The sequence below is a fragment of the Aythya fuligula genome, chromosome 1 (assembly GCF_009819795.1).
Source record: "Aythya fuligula isolate bAytFul2 chromosome 1, bAytFul2.pri, whole genome shotgun sequence".
Lineage (NCBI taxonomy): Eukaryota > Metazoa > Chordata > Aves > Anseriformes > Anatidae > Aythya > Aythya fuligula.
The window spans coordinates 81,537,932-81,561,782 of NC_045559.1; the positions used below are offsets into that span (position 1 = coordinate 81,537,932).

At 37.5% G+C, this 23,851-nt stretch overlaps 1 protein-coding gene across 1 annotated transcript in view; it reads left to right on the forward strand.

The window, feature by feature from the left end:
• The window catches only part of CRACR2A (calcium release activated channel regulator 2A), a 44,305-nt gene extending 23,790 nt beyond the window's left edge, over window positions 1-20,515 (forward strand). The window contains 7 exon segments of the mRNA XM_032189358.1: window positions 699-1,023; window positions 5,778-5,910; window positions 8,298-8,379; window positions 9,477-9,591; window positions 11,253-11,354; window positions 16,281-16,357; window positions 20,425-20,515. Of these exon segments, the coding sequence (XP_032045249.1) occupies window positions 699-1,023; window positions 5,778-5,910; window positions 8,298-8,379; window positions 9,477-9,591; window positions 11,253-11,354; window positions 16,281-16,357; window positions 20,425-20,515 (925 nt within the window).
• The last annotated feature ends 3,336 nt before the right edge of the window (window positions 20,516-23,851 follow it).

A 23,851-nucleotide genomic window follows, 5' to 3' on the forward strand; every position in this document is an offset into this window, starting at 1 on the left:
CAGGAATAACTCCAAAACTAGATGAGGTTGCCTAGGGCTGTATCCAGTTGAGTTTTGAACATCTGGATGGAGTTCCAGAAGTCTTCTGGGGAACTTGTTCCCTTGCTGCATCAGTCTCATGAGGAAATGTCATTCCCCTTATCTGATCAGCATTTTGCGTACTGCAGCTTGCATCTGTAGTCATTGCACTTACCTGAGAAGAGTCTTTTTCACTACCCTTTTGCTTTTGTAAAATCCCCACTTGGCTTTTTTTTTTTTTTTTTTTTTTCCTCCTCCCTTTTAAACAAACCCAGCTCCCTCCTACCTGCAAAGAGAGAATTAAATCACACATAGAAAGTGTCTAGATGAAGTGGTTGTTTTGTTTTTCCAGAACAGGCAGATGTTTGTGTGTGTACATGAGGAAATCACAATAGAGAAATTTACTGTAGCTATTCCATGAGGTTAGAAATGAGGCTAAACTTATGTTTTTTCTCTTCTGGTTCAGGCTTCCCCTGGAAGTTATTAGCTTATTAAGCACACTATATACATACACCTTGTGTGATGAACTGACTTTTCAGTAGACACTAGACCGAAATAAGTATGCCTGCTGCAAGTAGTAACAACATGAGAGATTAAATTCAGTTATACTAGGAAAAAAACAATAGGAAGCTAGGCCCAGTATATTTTTTGTAATCTATTTACTTTATCTCTCTGTCTAGCTGTTCATTTGAAGATGATGTTTTCAATAACTCATCAAAAAGAATGAATTCTGCTGGATTGAATGGATTTCCCTCTGTTGATCCTGATGCTGGAGCCACTGGAGGAATGTCTAAAGCATCCCATCTCCAAAGAATAATATCAATTGAGGAAGATCATTTACCCCAGCTTCTTGATAGGTCGGTTGATAAGCAGCTGAGCAAACAGACAGAAGATGAGAGTACTTCTTTTGAGATGGAATTAGATAAGAAAAACACAGAACCATCAGTGGAACACTCACCACCATCTTCTAGAGGGCAACCAGCAGGGAAGGAAGCGCTTTCAAATGTAAGGGGACAAAGGACCTTGGAAAACATAAAATGATATGGTGTTGAAGGGGTTACCATAACATATTACTCCTAGAATCTAAAATTGTTTAGTTTTCTCTTTGTAAGTAAAGTCCAAAAGATTAGGCCATTGCATGAACAGGGAGATGGAAATGTACTGAGGATTAATTTCGAATGTGCAAAGAAGGGAAACTTGGCCTAAAGAAATGGTAACTGCAGGCAATGTCTTTTTACGTCTGCAAAAGCAAAACCCAGCAAACTAGTAACATATTTCTGGACAGATTTGTTGAGTATTAGAAAACAAATTATGAAGGATTGTTTAGGAAAAGAGAAGTTAAGCCTTCTAATAAATGACAGAAGAAATCCACCAAAGAGTAGCAGTTGTCCAAAAACGAAGCAACTCTCTTTTAGACATTTAAATAGAGAAATTGCTCTTTTTTTTTTTTTTTTTTTTTTTTTGTCAAAAAGTGATATTTCTCATAATCTGATAATTTTCAGTCAGCTTTGGTAGCTGTTACATTACCAGAGAAATGATGAGATAAATATCCTTAATTTATTTATTATTTGAAAAGACTTTTAATTGACAGATTAAAATCCAGATTTTTTTCAACTCTAGATTTTATGTGCATGTTAACAGTGAATTTGCCATGCAATAACAATCTGTAAAACAATATGCTTGAAGGTACTTTTCTTTGTCTTCTAAAATCCTGTTGCACTCCTATTGCTTCAGAGCTAGCTGTGCTTGTGATCTAAGTTTAGTATCATTGTTAAGTATTACTCATTGTTAGATTCTTGAAGCACATATTAAAAAGATTAAGGCACAGGAAAAATAGGTATGTTTGGTCATAATTATATAGTTCTTTTAGAAAAAGCAAGTGTATCTCAAACTATGATAGAATTATGCCATGGTTGCATAATAACTTCTAAGTGGTACATTTTAATAATAATAATAAAAAAATAGGGCACAGAACAGAGCTTCAACCTTTGAAATGATTAATGTAACGCATACTTTTTGCTTGATTTATGATTTATTTTGTATTGCATTTTCAAAGTACGGCATCATGGGACTTTGGTACAGCAAAAGCCAGGTAGATCATCAAGTCCAGCTAGAACAAACCTGTCTTTTTGCTCCATTTTAGCAGTCATGCCTTTTGAAAGCATATCCTCTCAACTGGGTATGAAATGGGCCTTCCCTCAGATATTGTTTCTTTATTTAAAAAATTAAAAAAAATCCCATAAATGGTTGAGAACAAGAGGGGAGAGAAAATAAGATACCAGAAAATGTCTCCTGCCTGTTTGTTGAAAACATTTAATATCAGTTTCTAAAGAAGCAATGTGAGGGTAAACAGGAAGGCTATTTCCAAAGGTCACTTAGAACTGGGCATTCCAGTTTTGTTTCTATGAAATGTCAACACCCTGCATCAATACTTCATTTGACTGTGGGGTTTTTTTGTCTTCTCTTCTCTTCTCTTCTCTTCTCTTCTCTTCTCTTCTCTTCTCTTCTCTTCTCTTCTCTTCTCTTCTCTTCTCTTCTCTTCTCTTCTCTTCTCTTCTCTTCTCTTCTCTTCTCTTCTCTTCTCTTCTCTTCTCTTCTCTTCTCTTCTCTTCTCTTCTCTTCTCTTCTCTTCTCTTCTCTTCTCTTCTCTTCAAAAAAAAAAAGTAGTTAAAAGAAAAACACATCAGGGTATTCGTTTCTGATAAACTTGTTTTCTGTATGGAATTGAAATATGTACATGGTCCTCTTGTCCTGCTGACAAGGCTGAAAGAATCAATCCTGAAACATTGCTTGTCTCCAGATACAGTGGTAGAGGAAGGGCTGCCAGCAACCATTCAATTGACAGCATTCCATTGTTTGGAGCAGTCTGCAGGCTGTGTGTCTCCATGTCACAACTTTTAGTCTGATGATTTTTTTGTACAACTTTGCATTTCCAAAATGATGGCTCTTGGGACCCACTACTCTTTGACCATGGGATTTAGACATCAGAAGTGATCTTTCTTCATCCAGTGCTAGCACACCGATTTCCTCTCCTGATAGAGTGAGTGGGCTGGGAAGAGCAGTATTACTTTTTTCAGGGTAACTCTGCATCTAGTTTTCCCCTGGAGCTCAAGAAAACTTCAGAAAAGGTAAATCCCTACTTGCTGCATCATGACTTATGAGGTGTGAGTCTCGGGGACATATTTAAACTAGACTGGCTCCTTCCTTCTGCTTCCAGTCCTTCTCTCCCTTCATGTCTTGCTGTTCAGGAGGATCTGCAGTTTAAATTCCTGTAGGATCTAGAAATACTTGTGCAGTGGTGGTAAAATGATTCCATAAAATTGTTTTGTATGTAGTTCACTCAGATATGAAGTCCAGTTCTTCTCTGTTTTGCATTAGGAAGAGGAAGGACCTGAGACAACCTTTATTTTTCAATTCATCGCCATCTGTTCTTGTAGTCTACATGGCTTTGTATTATTGCATTCCATGATCTCATTCTGTACTATACTGAACTCAGGCTCCTAGCTGTTGGCATTAAACTTCCTATTCACCAAATATTCACAATCATTTAGCTTATAATCCTTTATGATCTACTGCATCTTAAGGGAGAATAGAACCAATGTAAACTTTTTCTCCTTTCAGACATGAACAAGTCCAATCCTATCCTATGGAAAGTGGTTTCTGAAAGTGTCTAAGAACTTGGAGCAACAGCTCTTTTATTTTGGGAGATAATAGTCAGGTAGAGCATTTTTCTAATGGGAGGCTCTGAAAAAGAGGCTGCAGTTAGCATAAGCAGAAATGTGATTGGAAGAGTCATGATGGAAATTAAAATAAGACCTGTCCAAAGCCTCTCTCTGAGATGTAATTCCTCTCCCTCTGCTCTTTCAATATGGAATATGAACCACCATGTTTATATGTACTGTCTTACACAATTGTGTTAAATTGCACAAATTTAACAAGCAACAGGTATGTTGTTTGACCTGGCTACCCTTTATATGAAGGCCACTCGAAAGACATAGATAGCGAAGCTGTTTTCAGACTGCATTGTAATCTAAAGAAAATTTACATTCTAATGCTCTTGCATTTTCCCATCAGCACTTTGTTGAAGTGGACTATAATGTATCTCATCTCTTTGTATGCAGTGTTCAGATGCAGTGTTGGAATAGTATTTGATTAAGGTGGGTTATTTACACGAGTGGGCTTGATCTATCTAAATGGAAAATTATTGCCTCTGGTGTCTTTGAATCTTAATGCTACTGAGGAGTGTATGACCACACAAGTGTCTATAAAACAGACAAGTTATTTCAGGTCATGTAGTACATTTATTTAGTTATTGTTCTCAGAAGTACTGTAAAAAGAGCGCTAAGCTGATGGTTGCATGTTAACTTGTTTTATCTCCCAGAGCAAAAGACTTACAAGCTATTAATGTTTTTCAGAAGAGATGAAAATGTGCTTTAAATAGCACATTTATATAGTGTATTACCAGCAGGCTACAGTTGCAGTGGAGTTTGGCATTTTAATATAAAAGAAGTGGAAGAAGTGGATAAGGAATCTCTGTATAGATTTCCCCAAATTTACAGCAGTGAATTAATTTTTTCATAGAAAGGAGGACAGCAGCCTTTTTTTTTTCCATGCATTGCTTATGCTTTTTTTTTTTTTTTGTAAGGCTTCAGTATATTTGTAGAAAACATTTGCAATGCAAGGCTTTTAATTGTCTTGTTTGAAAGGACTGTCAGGCAAGGGATCCAGTTCTGATGTGTCCTTAAAATCAGCAGACCCAGAGATTCTACATGTTAAATACCTGGCAGACCTCTCCTTTCCCTTCTGCTTTCCCCTTTCCTCCCAACCAAGACAAAACCCAGAAACACCCAAGGCCTTTCTCCTCTTTAGCAGCATTAGGAACATACTCTCCCTCCCATCTTTGCGCACATTAGGACAAGAGGCCAGCTGGGGCACTCCCTGCACACCAGCTAGTGTTACAGTTCTTTTTTAAGCAACTCCTGATCTATGTACAAAGAGAAGGGACTTGAGAGTAATGACCTACTTGACAGAGAACAACTAGTCACTGGATGCACTTAGCTTAGCCTGCAGTAAACAGCACATGGATAGGTAGAACAAATTGTTTTTCCTCCTGCTTAAAAAACTAAATGACAGAAACATAGCTGAATGTTAACAACCTGTTTAACTGAGCCTAGTTATCTTCCTGTCTATCTCTTTCCCCCCGTGCCCCACCTGTAATTTTAAACAGATGTAGAAGTACAGTAATTCTGCAGAAGCTCTTGTCTCCATAATAGAGCAGGGAGAGAGTCTGGTGGTAGATGACACATGCAGAAATTATGACTTTGCTTCTTTTATGTAGGTGAAGATGTGCTGTTTCCTATGTGTCATTGGTATAGGATGAAACTACTGAGCAGAGTTCTGTGAAGTTTATGGGTTTTGATTTGCAGGGGCAAATATAAATTATTTTGTTTTGGCTGGTGTTGAGCCAATGCAATTTCATGCATTTTTCAATCTAGTTTCATGTCAAGGTATGTATTCACTGTACCCCCAGATCTCAGTCCAAATCACTGCGCTTCAAGTGATCTGGAATAATGCATAGCAAACAACCAAAACCCTGAATTATTTTAGGAAACAGAATATTGCTTTATAAGTAAAAGAGAACATGACAGGATAAAATCTCTTCTTTTCCCATCTCAGTTAGCCTTTAAAACAAGACAAACTGGAGACAATAGTATTTATAGTAAGAACAGTGGAAGACTAATTTTTGCTCTTACTTGAAGGAGGAGGTAATAAAATCTGTCCCTGACCGCTTATTCAAGATAATTTTTGTGGGCAATTCAAGTGTCGGAAAGACTTCATTCTTAAGACGATTTTGTGAAGATCGTTTTTTCCCAGGCACAGCTGCCACTGTAGGTAAGTCTAAGAAACATTAATACTATTATTGCAGTAAAATAATAAATAAATACTATAAATACTACAAATAATAAGAATAATAAATATGTAGAATCAATACTGTTATAAAAGTATTATATTACTGTTAAAAATAATCTAGTTCCAACCCCCTGGCTGTGGGCAAGGACTCCTACCTCTAAATCAGGTTGCTCAAAGCCCCATCTAACCTGGCCTTAAACACTTCCAGGGATGGGGCATACAGAGCTTCTCTGGGCAACCTGTTCCAGTGCCTTACCACCCTCACAGTAAAATAATTTCTTCCTTATATCTAAACTAAACCTACCCCTGTTTAGTTTAACATTATTACTCCTTCTCCTATCACTACACCTGCTGACAAAGAGTACCTTTTCTGCTTTCTTGTAGGCGTCCTTTTAGGTACTGCAAGGCCATTTTAAGGTCTCCCCAGGAACTTCTCTTCTCCAGGCCAAACAAACCCAAATCTCTCAGCCTGCCTTTGTAGGATAATCCTATTGCCTTCAGTGAAGCTAGAATTTCATTGTAGGTCTTGTTGTTTTGAAACTGATATCCTACCCTGTGGACTGTGGTGTACTGTACCATCCCACCTCCATATCTTATTGCCATCAGTCCAAATAATATGACTTTCTTTAAAGAGAAAGTAAAAAATCTGAATTATACTTAAAGATTTAACATTATACAAAGCCCCAAAGACATATAGTAGACCAATGTTTTCAAAGCTAAATGCTTACATTGTAATTGTATTGCCTGAAGTTTTAAAACAAACTTTCATAAGTCCAACACATAATCAAGGTACTAAAATTAGCAGGTTATTTCAATGCAGCTGACTTACTGTAAATGAGTGGTTCATTATATTTAGCCTGTATTTATGCCTTACTTATCCTGCAGGATATAGAAAATGAAACATTTTAGCAATAAAATATATTTAAATTAATGTATTTATCTTGCATTTGTGACAAGGAAAGAAAATTTAGGTGACCAGGTCCTGTAGTTACCTTGACTTACAGGGCAGATAAAGGCATCTGAGTTTAAATTTCTATTAGTATGTTAAACGTCTAAGTTCACATTAATGTCAGTGAAGATCTAAGATGTTAGTATGGAGATTTTAACTCATTTTGGCACTACAGAATATCACTCAAAAGGGTAATATCGATATGCTTCCCTAGACTCTGAGGTCTTATACAGTGTGTGCTTGCCTGGACCTTCCAGAGAAAAAGCATAGGGATGTATGTGATGTTTTCATCTTTTGGCTTGCCATACAGAGATCATGCAAATGCAATGGCAAGCAAGTATAGCTTTGATTTAGTTTTCACATCAAGCAGTTTCACAGCTGTGGATTGTTATATGCCTGTGAAGATACAGTTAAAAAACAAATCACCTGGATAAAAGTTTGTTGTTGTTGTTTGTTTGTTTTTGTTTTTATGACATTTTTACAGAACAGTTCAAATTTCTTCCCTTGGAATACATGCAATGAATATATCCTCCATCCAGATTTCTTAATTACACACTGAACAAATTCAGGCTTGGATGCTTCTTCATTTATGGCAGTGGTAAAGAATCCCATGATATGGAAAATGAACACAAAGAAATTGTTGGTGACCTCTTGTGATCCCTTTCAACCAGAATTATTCTATGATTCTGTGATACAGTACGGTGGGATACAATAGAGTGCACATTGTCATTAGGAGGAGGCAGTGACTGATTAAGATTATAGTTATTGTTATAAATATCCAGAAGATACTTAGATCATCAGATGATGGGGGAACTGGTAGAAGATTCATTAAAACTTCAGATATTTTTATCTCATTTCCATTTATCCACATTAAAATTAGGGGAAAAAACCTAACTTAATAAGTTCATCTCCTTCTGTATTCTGTGGAGAACCTCCTCTCTTCATATTCAGTCCATATATCTTCAGCATTTAGCTTAGGTTCCACTGTCCCCTCAGTGTGGTACCTTGTGTTTTTCCACTAACTGTAGAAGATATCTGCATGGCTAGATGCAGACTAAATGATGAAATTTCAGACTACTGAAGTTATAAAGCATGAATTCCAGCTCAGACTGGAGTTGGAATAAAATAGCTCAGACTGCTTTGGACTATCAGGGGGAACATTTGACTCATGTACCCTGATTTGGAAAGTTACCTTATAGTTTTTATAAAATTAAAGTACTCTGCTAATATTCAGTATTTTATTATTGAAGAAATTCCATCAAATAAAAGCTCTTGCCTGATAGTTACAGTTCATGGACATAAGTTTTAATGTGATATCTATGTTGTTACCTTTCTGAAATTGTTGCTATTTGCTGGAACGTGTTCTCAAAGGTCAGACTGAATATTTAAAGAGACAACTTGCTGTGTATTTCTGTCACAGGTGTGGATTACAATGTGAAAACCATCACAGTAGATAATACCCAGGTAGCCCTACAACTCTGGGACACTGCTGGCCAGGAACGGTGAGAAACAGAATATTTTGCTTCCTTGAAACATCTGTTTAAAGATCAGTAAGCATGGACATAATTATGCTTTTCATGAAAGGATCAAATATAGGAATATTCCTAACAAAGCCAGTGAATTAACAGTTTAGATCCTTCCCTGGCAACAATAATGTGTTGATTTGGTGCTGAGTTATCCATTCAATCACTGTCAGTCTGTAAAGAAATTCTTATTATAACTCTTAAAAGTATAATATGGTATGACTTCTTCAGGAGGAAGGCTGATTTTAAAATGTACCTGGAATTATTTATATAGCAGAAATTGCCTTGTTAGTTTAAAAAAAAAATAAATTATACATACACACACACATATATATATTTATTTATTTTTTCTCACTGAAGGAATCCCTTTCTAGTTCAAGATCTAAAAGGTTTTATAAATTTTCAATGGTAATTTTCTTCCCTATCTCCTCACCCATTCTGGGGTTTTCTATTACTAAAAGCAAGGATAATGATAATGTTTTGAATTTCCTAAAGAAAATGTGGGAAAAACAAACAAACAAACAGAAATCTGTCTACTTTAAGGCAGAACACTTAGCGATGGAGAAATTTCTTCTCCATGCTTAAAATGAAAGAGGGTAAGGAAAGTTAAGATGTGTAGATGATTATCCAGACTAACCCAGAATTGATTAAAGAAGGCAGAGGGTACTTTTCAAAGCTCCTCTCCAAAATATTTTTTGCAAAGAACTTATTTGCTGTTGCAGTCATTTCTGGTAGTAGTGGCCTCTGGAAATCTTCTGCTGAATGTGAAAATGGGGCTGATTTACTCAGGAAGATGGTATTGCTTACCACAGTTCATGATATGCCTCACCTTTCAAATAGTATCTGCAGTGAAGAATGGTATCACAGCTTCTTGCTTCTCAAGTTAAGGAATTTTAGAATTAATATGTAAACAAAATTGATGACATTTTAACCCATATTAAGACTAAATGATTAGAAGAAACTGTATGGCAACATCCTCCTTTTGTGGTGGGTGGGGGTGAATTATTGTACAATTTTACTAATGTTTTCACATTGCTACTTCTGCTGAAGAGATGTATAAACATTCATACTTGCAGGTACCGAAGTATTACCAAGCAGTTTTTCAGAAAAGCTGATGGTGTCATTGTAATGTATGATATAACAGCAAAAGACACATTCACAGCTGTCAAGCAGTGGCTGATAAGCATTGAGGTAATGTGACATAACATTAAGTCTAAACTTTGGTGTCACTATTCTCCTCCTTCTTTCAGGCAGGGAAGATTAGCAGGGCAAAGCACAGACAAGTCTGTTTCTTGCACTGTAACAATTACATTTTTGTTAGTGATTTTGTGCTGTACAGTTACCAATAAAGCTGTTTTAGACACTCCGCATATATAAAAATAATCACAATTCCAGGATTTTAAGGACTTAAAATGAGGGCTTGGGAAAGTCCAACATGGACTCCTTTACTTTTTCATAAAGGTTATCTAGGTGATGATGTGTATTGGATCATCGCTAACACTAGGAGGTGCTTTGATTCGATGATGATGGTATGGTGATCACTAAGTTTAACAAACAAACTATAAACTTATAGTTTAGAAACTTTATAGTTACTATATAAACCTGTAGTTTATATAGTATCTACATTCAGTACTATGAAACTGGTTCTTAGTAGACAGTTCAGTTTCCTGGGGATCATCCTTTCAACTGCATAGTAAAAATCATAGTGCATATGCCAGAGTGGCTTCTGTTAATTTTCTTTCTTTTCTCTTGGTATATCTCTGTGGCTCACAGACAACATATGGAGAATGTGAGCAGCTGAATTTGCTTATGGCCAAGGGAAAATAAAAATAAAACCTAGGCTGCTGCCATTAAGGACTGTGTTGCTAGAGAGAACAAAATGTGACTATCATTGTAAAGTATTGCTTCTGAAAAAAACAGGGAACAAATTGGCCTGCCAAGATCATTTAGACCTGTGTTCTAGTATAATGTACTGTTTTCTTTAAAGGCCAGTAGGTGGTTTTGCAAGTTAAGGACTTAATTTTTCAAATCTTTCCTAATGGGCATAGTTAATCCCCATTTGAGGAGCTCTACTGAGGAGCTCCAGTAGTAGCATGCATTTTGTAAGAACTAGCCTTTGTTAATATATGATCTTAACAAATCAATGGCAGTTATGGCGTTATGGTTCAGTATGATAAAAGCTAGAGGAGAACTCCCATTTTCGATTAAGAAAAATCAAAGGTTATGGTCAAAATCTTTTTTTTTTTTTTTTTTTTTCCTAGTTGTACTTGTTCACTCACCTTTACTGACTAATTTTGTTTTATACAAATTGGTGCTAAGTTGAAGACATACAACCAAGTCCATTTCCCGCTTTGGCATTTGGACCACTATATGAATGTATTTGTTGTGGTAATTCTAATAATTTTCAGTTTTAATTTGTGCCTCTTCCAGGTATTTTTGTGCCTATTCTGTGTGCCTCTCCACTATTTTCTATAATTTATTTGTGTTAGCTGTACCCAGAAGTTGTCATTAATTTCCCATCCATGTAATTAGAAAAGTAGTAGCTATTAACAATGTCAAAGCCTGTGTAACATGATAGTTTTCTCTATCTCATTTTACTATAGAGACTGATGGGCTTCTATGATGGCCTGTTATAAAAAAAGCAAAATTGGTGCAATCTCTAGCAGTCTGTCATATTTGTACCTTTTATCCAAATTTAATTCCTGATATGTTTGTATATAAAGCACCATGCTAATATGTGACGTCTTAATTTTTTTCTTGCACTGTGACATTTGTCTCTTCTTATGCTCTTGGTCTGCATTTTTTTTTTTTAAGGAAAATGCTTCATATGATATTTATCCTTCAATCTACAGGAGGAAACAGGGGAGAATGTACCTGTGCTTTTGCTGGGTAATAAAACCGATAATGAAAAGGAACGCGAGGTCCCTAATGGAATGGGAGAGCATCTTGCTAAGGTACTATACTTAGAAGTAAAGTCCTTACAAAACTTGAAGGTGAAGGCTTTTAAATGGAGTCTGAAGGTATCTAAATTCATAGAAGCACAGATTATTTTTAATCAGACAAGTATTTTTAAGGATGAGGAACCTGATAATACTTGTCAATGTAGGTGTCAGTAATGTTAGTGCTGATAATTATAGTAGTTATAAAATCATCTAGATGAAAAAACAAAAGGTGAGTGGTGCCAAAGATATTTAAGAATTCACTCTCTCTCCTCTCCCTCCTCTTTTTTCTTTGTGCTTTCTTTTTCTCTGTTTTTTCCCCTTCTATTTTTCTCTCCTTTTTTTCTCTCTTTCCTCTGTGGATTGATTCCTAACAGAGAGATAATCTGGGGACCTTTTCTCCCTCCTACCTCATGTAATACCACAGTAGACCATCTGTTATTCCCATGGATAGTAGGAGTAGAAAATGTGTTTACTTTTAGTATCTTTCCATCCAGTAGAGAAAGAAAATTAGTAGAGTTAACAGTCTGCATCTATGAGAGCACTGGTTATCCATAGGCCACATGGATAGCATTGAGGGACTGCAAAGATACCTGTTTATAATTCCTGTATACCATGCCCATCAGCTTTTCTTTTGTAATTTGGATGCCAATGCCTACAGAATAGTCATTTATTTAGAAATAAGTCAGACCAGTATTCATAAGAATTAAACTGAAGTGGTAGGAATATAGCTAAATTAAACAATCTGTTGGGTTTCATGTATGTACTTGTTTCTCCTTTGAAAACAGATTTACAGCTCTGCTTGCTGATGGTCAAGAGAGATATAAAAAAGATCTGAAATACAGTTGAATTGTTCTATAGGAAAGAATGCTGCCAGGCACCTCTGTGATCAATTGACAGATTGAGAGACAGATCTTGTTTTATCCCATGTTGATTATTCATACAGCCATTTACAAGCATACCTCCTAAGTTCACGCCCATTATTTTGTTTTTAAAGGAGAGCAATATCAGCCTTGACCTTGATTTATCAAAGTTTCTTCCATTAAGAAATCTGTTTTATTTTCTTGTCAGCATAGAAATGCAGATAATATTGAGACCTTGGAGGATAGGAGGGATTCCAGAGTGTAACACGGAGTACTTCTGTGAAAAAACAAGTGACACATAGATGCTAAATGGACAGAGTAGGTGTCTTACATGTCATTTAACTCTCTTAAAATATTGCACTAGTGAAACTAAGATGAATCATTCCAACATACAGAATGCGCAGCCCACCAGGCCATTAATTGTAACATGTTATGCAAGAAAATAGAATATTTTACTTAAGTAAAATAAAATAGTTTTCAAATGGAATATGGTTATAATCAAATGAATGGATTTGAATGACTCATCTGAATGTTTGAATGTGCTGTTTGAGGGAACTAAGGCAAGGAATGATTAATGACAATTGATTAATTTAAAAGCAGCATAGACATAATTAAATTATAACAATGTGCTCACTGAGCTAATAATAACCACATATTTTAATGAAATATTAATTCTTGCTAAAAGGCAGTGTGATTCTTGTGAAACCACATAAAAATATCTCTATTAGTTAATGCAATTAAATTGTTTATTTTGTGAATAATCCCAAGAATTGCTCACATGTATTTACCCAAAATACAGGGGGCTAGATGCTGAGCTGATACAAATATGCACAGCCATATTATGTGAAAATGATCATGATATTATGTGAACCTGTTCATGCAGGAAAAGAATCAGATGAGCCTGTCCACCCAGAAATCCATTAGTTTTCATGGACTTTTTCCAAGGTTTCACAGGATGTGATCATTTTTAACTAACTTTTTCTAAAGTCAGAGTAATGTGTACTTTCAAAGGCCATTCCTGCCCAGCTGTTTTAGCTCAAGTTTTGCTTCAGACCCAGATCTTACAAGTCAGTGTACTATAAATTCAGGCAGGGCTCCCATTACAATTTATGTCACAAACCTTCTTTGCAAGGCAGGCATCACAGTTCATTACTAAAAGGAAGAATGGCATCCTGAAGGGGAGAACTGTCTATTCCTCATCACTTGAGAAGACTGGCAGGTGCAGCATGATACCCCAGGAAAAGGAGAATAGAATGAGGATGGGGATTCTGGACAGTATCATAGGGAACAACAAGGCTGTGATGAAGCTTATCTGTAGTTAGATGAATTAAAGATAGGTATCATGATCGTAAAGAGAATTAACTTTGCAGGGAAAAGACACAGACAAAACAAAATGTTTACATGTAGTTCAAGACTGATTGAAACTCTCTTGATAGAGCTAATGCAAGTATAAAGAAAAATAGACAGAAAAAGGGCAAGTCTATTTGATTTTTTGTCCATAGAGAATCCAGAATGAAGTCTCCATTTAATAAATTTCTCCTTAGCTTGATTCACTGATCAAGAAAGAGTTCACATGAGGACAACAACAACAATACAGAATATGTCCAGATCACAGTATGGACAATCCCAGAACAGCCAATGCTCTGTTTGAGTGGATTGGTGTAATCATTGCTAATTATTCAAATAAACTGGCTTATGATACAGGCATTCAGGCAGCATGATTTTATTTTGACCCTGCAGTTTTCCTGAATTATCTTAAATGGGCCAATAAATCATTCTGTACCTCTGTTCCTCAGGTGTAAAACAATATGATAATGCCTTTGCCAGTCTTGTCTGTGCAGACTGCATAAGCTTCATAGGATGAGGACTATTCTCAGAATCATGAAATGTTAGGGATTGGAAGGGACCTTGAAAGATCATCTAGTCCAATTCCCCTGCTGGAGCAGGAGCACCTAAATCATGTCACACAGGAATGTGTCCTGTTGGGTTTTGAAATTCTCCAGAGAAAGAGACTCTACAACCCCCCTGGGCAGCCTGTTCCAGTGTTCTGTCACCCTCACCATAAAAAGTTTGTATGTGTTCATACAATGTTTCCTTTATTAACCTGGCAGTACCATTATTGTGCAAATATTGCTAATGAAGGGCATATTCTTGGAAAGATATTAATTTACAGCATAGAAATTTCCCAGCTCCCACTGATAATCATTCATTTTCTTCATTGTTTTTTGGATATTTTCTGATTTATGTATAGCTCTTTAATTAATTGCCAGTGGTCTGCCAGGTTCACCAGCTAACTCCCTAGATGGAGATGGAAGACATTTCTGGAGTGGTTAATTATGTGTCCTGCTTTCTGCTACATTCTGAGTGATGACACTTAGCATTTCCAGGCTGACTTCTCCTCCAGAGAAGGATCTGTTTGACAGACTGACAAAAATAGCCAATTAATATCAATTAAGGTTAAATTGTTATCTCTCAAAAAAATTGCTCTGCCACAGAGCTGTTGTCAAAAAATCCATTCAGATTCACGCCAGCATAAGGTGTGTCATCACTGAGAGTTCTCCTCTTGTGAAATCTGTTGTTTGTGGGGAAGAAAGATGTAGGAATAGCATCACTTTCTACACGACTGACTTAAATTAGTTAGATACCGAACACAGTATTTTTTCTATTTGAGTTCTTATCAGCTGAGCAGAAAAAAAAAAAAAAAGAAAAGAAAAGAAAGAAAGTAAAAAGAAAGAGTGTAAATTTGATTTCAAGCTTCTGCTTGTGTTTCCAGTAAGAAATTTGAGCAGGTCAACATTCAGAACAAACATTGCTTCATTTCTTTTCTCTCCTGGTTTGTGCTTTTCTGACCCTCCAGAAATGACTACAAGTGGTTAAAAGCACTTGCAGTCATTAGTTTGGTTTATGTGTCATTGGTTTGGTTCATGAGATTAAACCATATATATATTTACAACATATTGAAAACTGACATTTGGTAACACTGAATCCTTTTTTACACCTGCTAAAATAAGATACCATATTTATTGTTATGGAAATTATGCAAGTCAATTGCCATAACAGCATTCAACTTGATATTCTACAGTGTTAGAAAGCAAAAGGAAAAAAAAAAAAGTGCATAAAATACATAACTTTTGTTTCTTGAGCTACTGACTTACTACTTTGAATTTTAAGTTACTGTCATAAATAGCAAGAAGACACACAGAAAAATGGAAAGTGAATAGAAGGTGGAAGTACAGATACATAATAAGGGCATGTAATAATACCATTGAAGGTAGGTGAGCTTCAGCATAATATCTTGTGCAAGAAGTCAGATATCTGTTTTGAAGTGGATAATCTGTCATTCCATCTCAAATCAGTTGTCATCATTGATTGCAGTTCAGGCTTTTGTGCAGATGACCTCCTGATTTTACTGTGATAAGTCTTCTGCCAAATCACTGATAATGTCGCTAGGGTTTGATCCTTTTATCCATTGATCTTAATTGCAACACTCCCAGAGGCTGCAAAACCAAAGGTGCAGGCTGTCTGGGAAAGAAGGTACAGAAAAATTTCACAAGTACAAAAAATGAAATATAGTTAATTAGTTGTTATTTTTTACTGAGGTTTTTAGCTTGTCATTTGACTGCTGGAAAATATTAGTCTCAAACTGTTGAGTACAGAAACGCTACTGATGAAGATTTCTGAGATTAAAAAAAATAATAAATTGCTGGAATTATTTTCACCTGCATTGTCAGGCACTCAGTGATGCTGTAATTGCCTCATCATCACAAGAAAAAGTTTCAAGACTTCATTACCTTGCAATGTGTGTTTGCATTTCAGCTTTTGAGAGATCAGGTTCTGTGAAGGACACAGTACAGAACAAATATCTGTTAAGAGATGCATATAGTTCGAGGGGGGTCACACTTAGACTTGTTTTCTTTTGTTATTTACTGTTAGCTGTATAATAAAAAAGACGTGATTTTTTTTCCTAAAATGTTGTATTTTGGTTTATTTGAATATTTCAGTGTATTTGTGTTGCTTTTATAAACTGAGTGAGAAATTGTGCAAAATTAATTGAAAGAGTCTTTCTCTTTGATCCTAGGACTACAATTTAATTTTCTATGAATGCAGTGCATATTCTGGGCACAATACCAAAAAGTCTGTGCTTCACTTAGCTAGGTAAGACGAAAATACGGTCTACGAATTCTAAACATGCCTGACTGTTCCTTGTCACTGAGTGAATTTTCTTTGCTGAATTAGTTTGATAGGAACTTATGGTGATGAATTCTTTGTTCCTTTTGAATTGTTCTGTAGCCTGCCCCTGTCGTGTTCCAAATGAACAGTCACTCAGGTTCACACCGAGTATCATGTAAACTAATGAGGCTTTGCATGGACCCAGAAACACCTAAGGTGATGCTAGGAAAACTGAGGGTCTTGGGTATTGTGATAGCTCTTGCAGAAAGTTCTTGGAGGTTTGGAGAAATATATTTGGAAATGAACGCTACTGAGTCCCTGAAGCAGAGCGTTGGAAGTGCTTTTTTCTTCCCTCTGCTCACTGCAGTTATCTGCCTCAAGGCTGGGAGAGAGTGAGAGATGGATTTTTGAAGTTATATTGTCCCACTCTACTTTGCGTTGGTGCAGCCTCACCTTGAGCACTGAGCACCACAATATGAGAAGGGTGTAAAACTATTAGAGTTTTATATCTAGGGTAACAAATATGGTGAAAGGTCTAAAGGAGAAAGATGTAAAATAAACAGCTGTGGTAACTTGGTTTGTTCATCTTAGAGAAGAGAGTGTTGAGGGCTCACCTCACTGCAGTCCTTACAATGTCCTTACAAGGGGGAGTTGAGAGGGGAGACACTGATCTCTTCTCTCTGGTGACCAGTGATATGACTGAGGAAATAGCATAGCCAGAGGAAGTTCATATTGGATATTAGGAAAAGGCTCCTCATTGAGAGGGTGGTCAGGCACTGGACCAAGTTCCCTGGCAAAGTGATTATGGCACCATGCCTACTGGAGTTCGAGAAGTTGCCTTACAAGTCTGGTGGCCTTCTATGATGGGCTTAAAGCATAGGTGGATAAGGAAAGAGCAACTGACATCATCTGCCTGGACTTGTGCAAAGCATTTGATGCTGTCTCCCATGATATCCTTGTCTCTAAATTGGAGAGGCATGGATCTGACAGATGAACAACTTGGTGGATTAGGAATTGGCTGGATAGTCATGTTCAAAAAGAGTTGTGGTCAACGGCTCAATGTCCCCGTGGAGATCAGTAACGAGTGGAGTTTCTAAGGGGTTGGTCTTGGGACTGGCACTATTTAACTTCTATGTTGGTGACATGGACAGTGGGATTGTGTGCACCCTCAGCAAGTTTGCTGATGACACCAAGCTGCGTGGTGCAGTTGACATGCTGGAGAGAAGAGATGCCAACCAGAGGGACCTTGACAAGCTTGAGAGGTGGGCTTGTACAAACCTTGTGAAGTTCAGCAAGCAAAGTACAAGGTCCTGCATCTGGGCTGGAGCAATCATAGAATCATTAAGATTGGAAGAGACCTTCAAGATCATCTGATCCAACCATCACCCTACTACCAATGTCAGCCACTAAATCATGTCCCTAAGCACCAGGTCCAACCTCTCCTTAAACACTCCCAGGGACAGTGATGCCACCACTTCACTGGGCAACGCATCCCAGTGCCTGACTGCTCTTTCTGAGAAGAAATGTCTCCTCATTTCCAACCTAAGCCTCCTCTGGTTCAACTTAAAGCCATTCTCTCTGCAAGGAGAGGCCGAAACCCAGCTCCCGACAACTTCCTTTCAGTTAGTATATTCTTTCTAATACTACTCCCTATTTTTCCTTCCATATCTTTCCAAATAGCTCATTGGATTATTTTTTCATATACTGTATTATAATATGCAGCATCTTCTAGATCCCCTTTATTCCCTTTTAAAGATAGCCATTATTTTCACCTCTGCAACCTTACACTTTACAAGTTCTCTGAGATCATAGAATCATAGAATGTCCTGAGTTGGAAGGGACCCATAAGGATCATCAAGTCCAACTTTTGGCACCACACAGGTCTACCCAGAAATTCAGACCATATGACTAAGAGCACAGTTGAAATGCTTCTTAAACTCCAACAGGCTTGGTGCAGTGACTTACATCCCTGGGGAGCCTGTTCCAGTGTGCGACCTCCTCAGTGAAGAACCTCTTCCTGATATCCAGCCGGAATCTCCCCTGTCGTAGCTTGACACCATTCCCTTGGTCCTATCGCTGGTCACTAAAGAGAATAGATCGGTGCCTGCCCCTCCACTCCCCCTTGTGAGGAAGCTGTAGAGCACAATGAGGTCTTCCTTCAGCCTCCTCTTTTCCAGGCAGAACAGGCCAAGTGACTTCAGCCACTCCTCATACGTCCTCCCCTCTAGGCCCCTCACCACCACTGTAGCCAATTTCTGGACACTCTCCAACAGTTTCACATTCTTTTTGTACTGTGGTGCCCAGAACGGCACACAATATTCAAGGTGAGGCCGCACCAGTGTAGAGTAGAGCGGGACAGTCATCTCCCTTGATTGACTAGCAATTCCATGCTTGATACACTCCAGGATACGGTTGGCCCTCCTGGCTTCCAGGGCACACTTCTGGCTCGTATTCAACTTGCTGTCAACGACAACCCCCAGATCCCTCTCTATGGGGCTGCTCTCCAGCATCTCATCCCCAGCCTGTATATGTGGCCAGGGTTACCCCGTCCCATGTGCAGGATCCAGCACTTACTCTTATTAATCTTCATGCGGTTGGTGATTGCCTAGCTCTTCAGTCTATGCAGATCTCTCTGCAAGGCCTTTCCAGCCTCAACAGAGTAAACAACTCTTCCAAGTTTAGTGTCATCAGCAAATTTGCTCAAAACAACCCCAAGCACAAATACAGGGTGGGCAGAGAATGGATTGAAAGCAACCCTGATGAGGACCTGGGGGTGTTGCTTGCCAAGAAGCTCAACATGAGTTGGCAATGTGTGCTTGCAGCCCAGAAAGTCAACTGTATCCTAGGCTTCATCAAAAGAAGTGTGGCCAGCAAGTTGAGGAAGGGAGGTGATTCTCCCTCTCTACTCTGCTCTCATGGAAACCCCACCTGGAGTGCTGCGTTCAGCTCTGAGACCCCTGGCAGAAGAAGTACATGGATGTATAAGATTGAGTCCACAGGAGGGCCACAAAGATGACCAAAGGGCTGGAAAACTTCTCCTCTGACGAAAGGCTTAAAGAGATGGATTTGTTCAGCCTAGAGAAATGAAGGCTCCAGGGAGACTTTATTCTGGCCTTCCAATACCTAAGGGGGGGGGAAGTGGGGGAGGAGGAGAGCCTACAGGAAAGCAGGAGAGGGACTATTTATCAGAGAGTGCAGAGATAGGAGGAGTATATGCTTTAAACTAAAAGAAGGTAGGTTTAGATTAGATATAAGGAAAAAATTCTTTTACTGTGAGGGTGGTGAGGTACTTGGACAGGTTGCCCAGAGAAGTTGTGTCCCCATCCCTGGAAGTGTTTAAGACCAGGTTAGATGGGGCTTTAAGCAACCTGTTTTAGTGGGAGGTGTCCTTGCCTACGGCAGAAGGGGGTTCAAATTAAATGATCTTTAAGGTGTCTTCCAATGCAAACCATTCTATGATTCTGTGAAAGGTTTGGACAATGTTCTTAGACATATAGTTTAATTTTTAGGTAGTCTTGTGTGGAGGTAGGAGCTGGACTTGATGATCCTTGTGCGTTCCTTTTAACTCAGGATGTTCTGTGATTCTGTGATATAAAGGCTGGGGGTAAAAGTACTGTTAAATCTGTCCCTGTTAAACTATTTATACAGGTGAAAACACTATTAACGAAGGGGCATATATTTAACATTGTTGAAGTTAGTGAAATTTTGGCAGAGTCAGGTAATTGATGAATATCTAGATAGCCAGTTGTGTTTTTGTTTTGCTCCAGCCTCAAAAATAACAAATGAAAGTTACTGCTTTGAATCTATCTAACATAGCAAATGCTAACAATCAGCACCAAATTCATTTTTCTAGCTAAATGAAAAAGTAAGTTTTTCATGGAGCCACCATAATTATACTTCTTTTTTGTTTGTTTATTAGTTCACAAAAATCTGCCATTCTGTTAAAATTTGGACAATTTTATATATTTTTTGTACTTGGGGGAGATGTTTTTGTTTTGACCTCTTCTGTGTATTATTGATTTTTTCTCAAAAGTACTGTTTCTTTCTCCCAGGATTTTAAAGGAACATGAAGATAAAATGAAAGAGAAAACCATTGAACTTCAACCTGATGTGAATAAAAAGTCTTGCTGTATTAGGCCATAATATGCTGGGGGTATGTTTAGACAAAAGGCTCACATTTATAACACACTACATGGAACCATCAGATTTGCCTTATCTTCCAAAAATTTATTCTGCTGTGTTTGTAACGTAGATGTAAGTGATCCCCAAAATCCTTGTATGTTCTTATCTTCACATTTACACTGATTGTCTTTAGTTAGTTGCAACATGTTTGGGGCATAACAATCTGTTATTCTGTTTTATGCCTAACACCACTGAATCCTGCTTTGTGATCAGGTTTATAGAAGCTGCTGCATTATTAATAATAAAGAACTTTTATAGGAAGAAAACCACTTTGAAAGTGAAGTAGATTTTACTGGTGTGGATGACATCTGAATAGTTCTGTTTGCTTCACTGCAGGATCAGGTTCTTCATATCCTGATTTTGTGCTGACATTTGTCATTTGACTTTTTTTTTTTTTTTTTTTTTTTTTGTGGTGGTGGTGCTTTTTTTAAAATCAAAATAGTCAGCTGCTTAGTTGCTTAAAACCAGCACACCAGCAGTTGTGAATTTCAGATGATATTTCAAAACTTAGTGTGAAATATACATGAACAAAGAGCTGAAGAACTTTGAAGATTATCCTAAGTAGCATTAATTTATTCACACTACAAATTGTTTCATATATGTACTTGATGAGAAGCCCTTCCTCCCACCTAGATGTGCTGAATTAGGTATGTCCATACAGGCCACTGAGATACCGTGGAGCCTTGCCTGAGTTATTACCAAATAATCTGTGATGTTTGCAGGGTGAAGGGGTACCATGGAAAGATCTAGCTTAGTTTCCAGAAACAAAAAAGTCATGGTGATACGCTGGCTAATTAGCATTGCACTTGGACCAAAATCCCGGGCTCTTTACCATATTTGCCATGGTTGTATTGCATTGTGTTCCAGAGCTTGATGTGACCCTCTATTGGGCTAATAGTTGCATGGTGTCCTGTAGAAGTCCCAAAGCAATCAGGGGCTAGCTTGAACATTCAAATAAATTCACTGTCATAGGTGAAAACATAGATGTACATAGGAAGCCCATTTCACTGTTATAGATGGTTATAGCACAAAACGTATTATGGTCAATGGAGCAGCTTTTTGTCTCCAAAAGTCTACTACAGAAGGTTTTGTGCCAAATATTCCTGAGGCAGAATTTTTAGAAATGGATCTTTTGAGGAAGATTTTGAAAAACATTATAGCGTTTGAGGAGTACATAACAAAAATCTCACTAATCTCATCTGGTGGGGTTTAACAATGTTAAGAAAAAATCCCTCCTCATCTACCAAAATACATGACTGATTTTTTCTAAAGTATCTGCCATACAGCAGTTTGCTTTTGTTTAACCAGAGCCTGCTAACACTGAAATACATGTACAGTGCTTGAAATCAAACCCATAGGGATTTGTTTTAGAAAACCATGGTCCACCCTGGATCATAAAAAAAAAAAACGAATGTTATAATTACTTTTGGAACCATTTATAGAATATAAAATGAAAATGAGAAACTTGAGCGTAGGTCACCCAACCAGCACATGATCAGCAGTCATTCTTGCTGGCATTTGACTTCAGTGAATCCAGCTATTGTGATAAGCATTCAAGAATGATTGTTCATGATGGTGAGTTTGTTAGCAAAGCAGAATCCATGGCATAATTTATTTCTTCAAAATATGAAGCGAAGCTATAAATATTTTATGAGAATGTTACAGACATTACATTTTCAATTCATTTTCTAAATGTTTTTAAAAAGTTATTTTTCATTTGAGTAATGAATTTGAAACTAAATGGTAAAATTAAGCAACAGTTCAATAAGTAATAATAAGTAGAATTTTTCAAATAAAAACTTTGTCAGTACATAATTGTGCTCTTTGGATTTCAGTCTGATCAAAGGTATTTATCTAGTGGCAATAATTATACGGTAAAGTTTGGAAGCTTCCACTTATAACAATTCCTATTTCACACCACCACTTAACTGTTCTTTCTCATGAGTTGGGATCCAACTACGACCCCTTTCCCTGTCAAGTAGAATAACCAGGATTTTTCCTCATATTATCAATGTCAGATGTACCAAGTAGTCCTAGATGAGCTTAGTTGTTGCTTTTTCTGAGATGATTCCTGGGAATCTGCTCACCCAAATGAAATACCCCTCCCCTTGCTTTTATTGAGATGCATTCAAACTCTCAAAGAACAAAAAGAGCATTTGTTTCTGAATAGGAACAGGTTTTCTGTTGGCTTCCCAAGACCAATTACTGATGTCTGTTACTTATTGTGAAGGGATGTGTCACTTTATCAAGTGTTACACTTTATTCATCATGGGAATCTAGCCAGACTTGAATTGCTTGTGTCCAGTTTTGGCTGAAAGTGAACTAACGCAACCCCCTAATTTAAACCTCAATAAAAACAACTATTTATCCCAATTTCAATCAGGGAAGAAGCATCATTGATTTAATTATTGGCTTTTCTAATTGACTGCAAATATTCTCTTCTCACACAGCAGGGTGTTTTCTACTCCATCAATGTCAGAATTAGCAATGTTTCTTCCAACCTCTATTGACCTCAGGAAGACAGTTTCAAGGCTTAACACCAGCTTTTATACAATACCACTGTATTTCACATTCAGGTCCTTAATTGTTAATTCCCTGAAGACCATTCTGTTTTTGCAAGACAATGACATATGAGTTGGATCTTCCTCATGTGACTTTTACAGGAGTGCTTTTATTTGGATGTATTTTAGTGTGCACAGAAAGTTTGCAAGCAGGATAATACGGAACTTGAGGGAAGGCAATGGTAAGGAGTGACTGAATCCTGGGACCAAGTGGATATCTTTTTCTTTGTTCACCAGAGGCAAATTTGGTGCAGTCTAATATCCATGAGGTATCTTTCATCCCAGACTAATAAATATGTCTGCAGTTGTTCTTTTTCTCAAGTCCAACAAAACCCAACCTGACTACATATTGCAAAGATACAGATACACAACACTAACATCATCAGCTGCACAGATAACAGAGAACTGTGTCTTCACTGCTCATCACAAGCAGTGAAGCTTATAAGCTACAAAATTAGCAGAAGAGACAGGCAGGGAAGGAAGGGTGGGTGTGTTACCCTCTGTGTTAAGTATTGGATAGGTTGTGAAGAGTTCCTTTTAAAAAACAGCCAAGAGCAGGTTGAGAGCCTGTGGGTAAAAATTAAGAACCAGAACAACAAAGTGTGTTGTGGCTGGAGTCTTCTACAGGCCACCTGACCAAGAGGAGTCTTTTGAAGAGGCCTTGCTCCAACTGCAGGAAAGCATTGCACTCACAGGCTCTCATCCTCCTGGGGGATTTCAACCATCTGGATGTTTA